This window comes from Branchiostoma floridae, chromosome 4 (assembly GCF_000003815.2).
Source record: "Branchiostoma floridae strain S238N-H82 chromosome 4, Bfl_VNyyK, whole genome shotgun sequence".
Classification (NCBI taxonomy): domain Eukaryota; kingdom Metazoa; phylum Chordata; class Leptocardii; order Amphioxiformes; family Branchiostomatidae; genus Branchiostoma; species Branchiostoma floridae.
Genome location: NC_049982.1, coordinates 33,202,768 through 33,212,254, shown reverse-complemented (window position 1 = coordinate 33,212,254; position 9,487 = coordinate 33,202,768). Strand labels below are relative to the sequence as shown.

The window sequence follows — 9,487 nt, the reverse complement described above, 5'->3', positions numbered from 1 at the left end:
CCAAGATACTTTTGGTATTTTGATCTGTTGATTCATAATCCCATAAATCTTGCCCCTTCCGCGACCTCTTTATCTTTGATTTACGGCAGTTGACAGGGAACAGCGGGGCGGTGGTGAGCGCCTCCTCCCCGGACACCGACCCGGAGGAAGAGCTCGGCGTTCCTCGCGGGGGTTCCGGGCATGTATGGAACACATCGATCTGAATTCTCAAAAAGTTCACCTTCAGGTCACAAATTCCACCAGTGAAAGGCTAAAAAGAAGTTTCGGCCACGAATGCTGTTAGAAGAAGCTTACAAAGGGTTCAGTGATAGGTTAACTTTTCAGTAATGTGATTTAAAGGGTACGGGCTAAAGAACTGTTCCGGAAGCCGTCTATTCCTCCAACTTTGCGATCTAGATAACCCAGGGTTGACCTTTGGGTGATGGACAGCGCCAAGCGGCGGCTTTGCCTTGTCTTTCGCTGGTTGAACTAAATGCTATAAACAGTTCGTTTTGTATGATACCGAAAATGCTCTCGTGACTGACAAAATCAGGTCTCAGCGTGTTCGATTCCTCAGCCGTCTGCAGATGAGGGAGTTAGGTGCAGTGTAGAAGGAGACGACTTCTTCGGCTCTTTAGGCATATTTTGGTTTTGCAACGCTTCTTGATTAAAGTTTGGTGATCCCATTTGTCAAAACATGTTTTGAAAGTTTTCGTTAACCTTGATAGAGTGCCTACACACCTGCTGTAATTGTCTTACAGGTCTTCTTTTACCCTTTGTCCTAGGGACAGGGTCTGTCGCATGTCGGATTTTCTGAAGTCGGGGCTCAACGTGAAGCTGTTACTGTCAAATAATACGCCGGACCTGTGCTCGTAACGTTATCGTGATTCTAGAAGATAATGTAGGTTTTAGATGTGGACATGTAGTGGGTGTGCAGCGCGCGGCAGTGCAGTAATGATGTGCGGTGGGCGAAGAGAGGCGCGTGGCTGGACATCAACCGCGAAATGGTTAGTCTGGTGTTATTTCCACCCCATCAAATCGCCATTAATCATCCCCGGCCGCGTGGTGCAGGCCACGAGCTGACCGGCCACAAGATTAATGGTCCAGTGAAAGTGGTCACTATGTCCATACTGACCACAAGAGGGAAGTGCTTGTCTCCTCATTATGTGGACTTACAACACAATAGTTGACGTACCATTCCTGATAAATATCGTTATCGTCACGGTGATGTTGGTTCCGTGCTGCAATGTGAAGTTATCGCGAGACTCAGGTCTGTGAAATATGGCCGGTGCGAGAACTGCGTGTATGAAATGGCAAGGAGATAGAGCGAGAGTAATGTTTATACTCCTCTCCGCGTGTACTAGTTTGTGTGTTTGACTCAAAAGTACACAAAAGGACCATTTGAATTATGAATCGATCCGTCCTGGGGTGCGCCTACACAGAAATATCTGCCGCACTTTAACAAAGCTTTTCGTCCTTAAATTTCAGAGATTTTCAGACGTTTTGCTACCCCTGCATTGTTAATTTCATTTACACATTGTACATACCAGCGCCCTCGCCTTGGGATATATTCCCAAACCATTGAGGAATAAAAGTGGCTAAACTTCGCCCAGCTGTGCATCTGGATACATTATGGAAGGCGAAGTCCTGCATTATGTAGCTAGAAAGGTGTTCCTGCCCCGATGTCCCCTAGATGACCCGAGTAGGAAGGCTCGTGTGAACGAAGTGGTGTTGAGTGACTCCAAGCAGGTGACGTTGCCAAGACGGGTGCAGGGAGGGGCAGCCCGGACTCCAGAGGTTGTGGGTTGTGGGGACGGAAGAGGGGGGGGGGGGGATTTGGGGGGTTAGTTGAGAGTGTTATACATAGAAATGAAATAGAATTGTTGATCAAGGAGAAATGGACATTATCATATGGTTCAAGCATCTTTTTTATGTGGGGATAGTTGTGCAGTGAATGCCATCGCAATGTCACTGCTATCCTCTTCCCAGCTCCGCGGGGGGTCAGAACGGGCACGTACGGAACCTGGACTAGTATGGTCGGAGATTTTCCCAAGTCCCGCCCCTCTGTCAAAACAGCCATCACTCATATAAAAGCCCGGTTTCTGGCCGGAGAGAGAGGACAAAGAGAGTGGGACAGAGCAGTGCACAAGTCCGCATTTACCGACCCAGACCTTCACTTCAGGTATTACACTATTTCAATTCATAGAGTGTTTTTTTCAAAGGATTTTATACCTCTACTACATTTATATCCGGATAAAGCTAGTTTGATACTTTATTTTGTCCCACCTAATGATTTCCAATGTTGCGTTTAAAGTTTGGAAAATGTACTGATTACGCCTCACTATCGAAAAAAAGGAGTATTTCGCACAAAGTTGCAGCCAAACTGTGCATGCCACCAGTTCGTGGTACGTATACGGGATAGGTGGGTAATGTTTTCTTTTCGTTTTAAACTTTTTATATAAACTCGGAGTATGTGGAGTATGTGGATTCTGTGATGGTATGAAATCGTTGCGATCAACTTCAAGCGACAAAATGTTGCTTTTCGCGTTGATATTTTTGTGCGCAATGGAAAGAAACAGTTCATTTCTTTTTGGTTTGTGAAGCGGGAAAGGCTCGTACGTTGGTTTATGTCATGGCTGTACGGTCGCTATCGTTGCTATCGTTGACGAACTTATGTCCCATTCTAGAAATGGCAGCTCAGACTGCACAAGTTTGCAGGAGGGGAAGATTTACAGTGAAGTTTTGTTTAACGAGGAGATAATCGATGTATAAGTACGAGAGGTTACAGCGGGTCAGTAGACGAGCGCGTGCACGGTAGCGAATGGTCATAAATCAGTCTGCGGCCCTGTCAGCGGGCCGGGCCGGGCCGACTGGCGGCGGGTCAGGTAGAGTTCAGCCGCTTTACTGTGGAGTTATCGCAAGCATCGCCGTATATCCGTACTTCACGGTCACACTTTCCGGTACAGCGAGGCTTGAGTTAGTGAAAAGCCAGGCTGAAATTATTTACGGAACACGTTCGCATGGGTATCGTTAACCACTGATCAGTTCGTATATAGTAACGAACGCAAAGCCTGTCAACCCCGGACTGACCGTAGGACGGACAGGCAGCGGTTTGGACCAGGGCAAACTGACCGCCACTGATTCGGAGGACCGTAACATTTCGTAACATTGAAAGAAATCCAAAGAAACAATACGACGGCCTCAAACTGACTGGGCGTAATGGCTACGTTAGTAATTGGCATAGAGAAATAAACGGCTGCGAGAATAGTTCACTCAACCCTTTCCAAACCTACCTTGTCATTACTCTCCAAGCAGAGGTTAGGCTCCGGCTGTTATTTATACGTTTTTTAGGCGTTTTTATCGGGCTTTCTACTTTGTACTGTTTTGTTGATGCCTCGCGGCCTGAGACAAAAAAAAAAGACGGAAGAAGGCCCCAGAGAGCCCGTCATGGAGTCTAGCTGAACTAACACGCTTCGTTTGAGTCCAACGTAAAACGCTGGATCTGTACACGCAACTACAACTCGAGCCTGTGTGGTGTTAGTGGATAGCCTGGGTGCGTAGTGTTGGGGATAGGCCAGTTAGGTTAGCGGCGATGGAAGGAGCTCGTGCATTTCTTATCAGCAATACTTGGTCCCATCCAAAACTTGAGGAAGCTGCTCGGACCTACCCGGCGCCGCTATCACTGTGGGCAAAAGTTGGCACCGGGATATTTGCACAATTACTGAGAGAAATATTTGTCTGAACAACTTAATAGTTCCGATATGACGATGAGGTTTTTCTATTATTGGACTGCTCCATTTTCCGGTGCAAATATTGATCTACATGTACATGTATCCGTGAAACGTTGTTTGTGCGAGCACCGGACCATGTTTTAACATGTAGTGACCTCTCCCTGGTTGAACTACACTCCAAACCGTTATACCTTTTGCCCCTCTGACGTAAAGCACATTGCATGGTGTGAAGCAGGACATTTGGACTACAAGTCGCCACATTGTGGTCGTGGCGGGCGATGAAAAGTAAAATCGCAGAGTACGGAGTGGGGTAAAGTGTCCGAATGTTGAGAACAGCTGGTTGAGAACACTTTTGTCGACAACCTGGTGAAGCAATGTCTCCATTCTCCATCATATATTTAACATAATACTTGTATCTTTCGATTTTTTTAGTTAATACACGTTAAGAAAGGAATTATTTCATTTTAAAAGCGGGAAGGGGGTTTGAGTTGGGCGAATGATGCGGGCAAAACTACAGCTCTCAGGGAATACAGAAGACTCGAAGGTTCAAGTACCAAAGTTATCGACCAAGAATTGATGTGTTCAAATGTTTGTTCTTTCCTAGAACTATCGTACAGAGTGGAACTAGTTGTCATCAAGAACTGTAGGAGCAACCTCACTAGGATTTCTTTAAGAAACTAACTGATGTCATGATTACTATTCCCACTACCTCGGGCAGATAAAGCATTTCGGTGTGCATTAAACATGGTAGACAGAATGATAGACGGAACAATGCTTTTGGCTAATGTCAAAAGAATCAACTTTTCGAACTAGTTTTAGCTTAACATCGTGGTATTTGCTCGTCTCTGCGCATGTGCACACCACGACGAGCTGGTCATAAAACCGTATTTACTCACACCACATGCGGTTTGCGGACCTGTACTCACAGCCGCATTGTTTGCACTGTTTCCCCGCATAGTACTGTAAATGCAGAAACTTTCGCGGCGGTTTAATGTTCGCGGTTTTCGCGGTTGGCCACTTCACCGCGAACTTAAAACCACCGAGAACATCAAGTTTTTCATGGCAGTAAGAGACTACAGTGCATGGTGCTACCGCGAACTTAAAACCACCGCGAGAAGTTCTTTTTCCCGTTACCGCGAAATTAAATCCCCGCGAAATTAAATACATTTACAACGTCCCATTTCGCCCTTCTTTCTGATAGACACAGCGCGAAGACACGATAATTTTTCCAGTTCAGTAAGGCCGGAAATTGTCAATGACATTCTAGCCATTGCCTCATACATCAATGTATTTTTAGCTCTCCAAAGCTGTATTCCGAAATACATAACTTTGGGAAGTATTAGTGACTGTTACTATATATAAACAATGCGTTTTGTATGTACGGTCTAGAAAGTTAGGCATGTACATTTCCTTCAATACTTGGAAGGACCAATCAACTATGTCTGGGGAACAGTTTAACGTTTCCGGCTGGCTTTACTCGTTTACATTACAGGTTCCTTTGCTTTGGGACAAACACCCGGCACTTCTTCCTTCCTCGTGCCCCGGCACACGTTGGCACGTGCCATGGCATCGGTCGCGTCGCGCCTTGGACCATTGTCGCGTGACTTTGCCCTTGCCACCGCACACTTCGTTGACCCTGCAACGACCAATCATAAATTGCAGGCAAATAACGTCACCTTCTAGCAAAACAAAGTTAACCAATCATAACTTGATCATAATCAAAAACAAACATAACGTGTATATATATATATATACACCTGTTATAATAGTCCTAACAACAAACCTGTCTCTTCAGACTCTCTTGTTGCGGCCACACGATGCTGGCGGAGTTGCTGATTAACGCGGCAGTTCCCCTGGTGCTGGTATGGACGCTATGGACGCTGTGGAAGCACTACTCTACCCAGGGGGACCCGGCCTGTGACCTGCCCCTGCCCAAGGGGAGCATGGGCCTGCCGTTCATAGGAGAAACCCTCGCCTTCGTCACACAGGTCAGCCGGTTTTAACACAAGTCTTCACCTTATGGCTACCCGTATAGCTACCCTTTTCAATGACAAGACTGCGATCTCTGAGCGAGCGATGAGTGGCGACCATATATTTGACAGAACCATATATTTGACAGGACACTCAATGAATTCAAATGCAAAGAAGGTTTTTAATACGTTTGGTGAGTTTGTTGTCTCCTGAGTCCTGACTTATACTTTTGCATTGTGCTTCATATTCCAACCAATTATAGAATCAACGTTCACACAAATCCAAGTTACCGTTTCTCAGCGATTACATTCTGGTGGAAAGGGGGTATACAAGAGTACTATTAATGCGACTGTTGTAAGGGTTATTCAATATGACTGTTTAGTGCGTTCAACTGCATGAAAGGAACAGTCTATATCATCAATCCCTCTCACAGTGTCCTGTAGATGACAGGAAATGTTGGCGATACATACCAGTGTTTTGGAATATTTTATTTTTTTACTGATACTAAAAGACAAATCATTCTTCTTTTGTAGGGGGCAGACTTCAGCCGGAGCCGCCATGAGCTTTACGGAGACGTGTACAAGACCCACATTCTGGGCCGCCCGACCGTCCGCGTCAGGGGCGCCGACAACGTGCGCAAGATTCTCCACGGCGAGAACACGCTGGTCACGACGATCTGGCCATACAGCATCCGGGCGGTCCTCGGTACACAGAACCTCGGTATGAGCTTCGGTGAGGAGCATCGCTTTCGGAAAAGGGTCGTCATGAAAGCCTTCAACCAAAACGCTATGGAGAGCTACTTGAGATCGACTCAGACGGTCCTGAGAGAAACAGTAGCGCAGTGGTGCGGCCAGCCGCAGCCAGTTGTCGTGTACCCGGCATCCAGAGAGATGGCGTTAAAGATCGCTGCAGCCAGCCTGATCGGCGTCCACACCGGCCAGGAGGACGCCCAACGGGTCACCGTCCTCTTCCAAAACATGATAGACAATCTCTTCTCGCTACCAGTAAAGATCCCGTTCGGAGGACTTTCGAAGGTACGACACGCCACGTACACCAATATGTCTCAAGCTCATACTTCTACAAAACTACGCATGGTCGTATTCAATGCACTTGTCATGTCAAATTTAGGTACTTAATGAGTCAGCAAAACTCACCCTTTTGTCCATGTTATGGCACAAGGCTGTAGCGTATTCAAACTCACTTCAAATTGTAGGTTCTGTACGTTTCTTTATGATCTTTCTGTCTCTCTTGTGCCAGGCCCTGAGGTATCGACAAATAATCGATGAGTGGTTGGAAGGCCACATCAAAAGAAAGCAGCGAGACATCGACAACGGTGACATCGGCACTGACGCCCTCTCCCGTCTGATCTTAGCGGCGCGTGATGTCGGGCACGACCTCAACAGCCAGGAGATCCAGGACACGGCCGTGGAGCTGCTGTTTGCCGGGCACGAGACCACGTCCAGCGCCGCCACCTCCCTCATCATGCACCTGGCGCTGCAGCCACAGGTGGTTCAGAAGGTGCAGGAGGACCTGGAGAAGCACGGGCTGCTGCAGCCGGACCAGCCTCTGAGTCTGGAGCAGGTCGGCAGGCTGACGTACGTGGGGCAGGTCGTCAAGGAGGTGCTCAGGATCAGTCCACCTATAGGGGGAGGCTTCAGGAAGGCTCTCAAGACATTCGAACTAGATGTTAGTGTTTTGTACTTTTTGCGTAAGAAATCCATACATGTATTCAATCATTTTCAACCATTGATTATTTTTGCTTGATTATTTCCTCGTTCTATTTGTGCATGTTCAAGTGCCAGTGTCTTCTGCCACTGTACGGGAAACCAGAAAGTTGTTTCTAGCAGCCTGGTATCCACACCTAAAATAACTGACGAGTGTCTTCGTCCTCTCACGCACCACAAGAGACTCTGTAGTTAGAAAAGGTCTGGATAACAGACTACGTTTGAAAGCAAAGATTTAAAAAAATGTTGTCGGCTAAGAATTTAAAAACCAATGCAAAAGTATCTTTATAACAACACTCTTTTCATCAAAAGAAATTGTATTACAATTTAAATTTCTTTCATGTTGCTTTATTCGCTGACAGGGCTTCCAGGTTCCGGCAGGTTGGACCGTCACGTACAGCATCCGGGACACGCACGGGTCGGTCGGTAACGTGTCCAGTCCTGACCAGTTCGACCCGGACCGCTGGGCTGCCGACAGCGATGGAAGCAGAAGGGGGCGCCATCACTACATCCCCTTCGGTGCCGGACCTCGCGCTTGTGCCGGGAAGGAGTTCGCCAAGCTGCAGCTGAAGTTGCTGTGCGTGGAGCTGGTGAGAAGCTGCCGCTGGGAGCTGGCGGACGGCAAGGTGCCCGCCATGACAGCTATACCTGTCCCACGGCCAGTCAATGGACTCCCTGTCCAGTTCACTCCATGCGAACCGATAACGAACAACACGCTGTCAGACGCCACAGAACAGAACACAAATTTGTCAGTTTGCTACAGCAGCAACGTACCTGGTCCCAGCCACACGTCACCAAAACAACAGGACTTTGACGCTCCTTGTCAGATTGTGATGGCACGAAAGTCGGAAGCATGCGGGGCATAGATTATGCATATAAATAAATGCCGCTGAATATAGAACTATTATATAATCATTAACCACGTGTATATCACGTACAACTAAAGACCTTATTTTGTTTGACAGGTCTCTATGGGTACATAGTGTTAGCCTACTCTGGGTGTGTGGACCCCTTTGTTCTCACTGTCTTATCTCTAATAAATTGTATGATATTGCAACATACATGTATGAAGTGCTATTTGAACGTGCTACCCACTAAAAACAGTTCTAGCCAGGCGTTTAGAATGTAACATGAGTTGTTGCCCAGCATTGAGACATATAGATAGACGATCTGCACCAACACATGAATGCACACACAGTCAAAGAACCAACAAAGCAGCATCAGAAAATGAAGGCAAACAAAGTGATGGGTACATCGTTGTTGTAAGTTTACTGGAAGTACAACAATCCCACGGCTTCAGTGGGCGAGAAGGAAAAATGACTCGGTACGACTTGTTCTGCTCGACATAATGTTGTCGCCAGTCTTCAAGACTTGATGTGAAGCAACTTACAGGCAACATCCATGCTTTCTTTATTTGCACACAGTATCTATCATGTTTTACGAAATATGCACCATGACAGTCGTGTTGGCTGATGGCTTGGAATAAATCATAGCCATGGGTGGGAAGTTCACCCCCTAAAAACGTTTATCATCCCCAGAAAACATGAAGAATTCAAGTAAACCACCTTTCGTGGTAAGAATTCAAATAGAAGCCGAAAATGCAATAATTCAGTTCCCAGAATGAAAGTTTGCCAGGTGAAGTCAGCTAACCCTCTGAAAGATCAAGTCAGACCACTCCCTTCACTGATCTTGAAAGCCGTGCAAGCTGGTTTATGCACGCCGGTTGCCAAATCCAGTAACATATAACATTTAGATTAGTAACATGTAAGATCAGAAAGGCCGTTTCATATTTTTCTGTATTTCCAAAGGAACAGGAAAGCATCGGCTGCTGTAATTTGTAGCTACCTTGATTAACAAAATGTTTAAAGTTGTGACTTGTGATTGCTCGATTCTTTCCATGTTATTTATTTGTTAGACCTTGTGTAAGAAAGCTGCCCTGTTTCTAAATGTCTCTTCATACACCCCGTCTTACACCTAAGCGTTGTAAACAACGAAGAAAAGGCTAAGTGTAGTGTAGGATAAAGCTATGGACACAACCCGCCGTACGTGCCATTTGTCCGTACGTTTTTTTTTTGGAGTCCG

General features: G+C 46.4%; 1 protein-coding gene across 1 annotated transcript; it reads left to right on the top strand.

The window, feature by feature from the left end:
• The first annotated feature begins 1,894 nt into the window (after positions 1 to 1,894).
• LOC118413433 (cytochrome P450 26A1-like) lies at positions 1,895 to 8,379 on the top strand. The gene is made up of 5 exons (XM_035816807.1): positions 1,895 to 2,161; positions 5,506 to 5,698; positions 6,215 to 6,715; positions 6,939 to 7,367; positions 7,768 to 8,379. The coding sequence occupies exons 1-5, from the start codon at positions 2,013 to 2,015 to the stop codon at positions 8,269 to 8,271; spliced, it is 1,776 nt and encodes a 591-aa protein (XP_035672700.1). The 5' UTR covers positions 1,895 to 2,012; the 3' UTR covers positions 8,272 to 8,379.
• Positions 8,380 to 9,487: the final 1,108 nt, after the last annotated feature.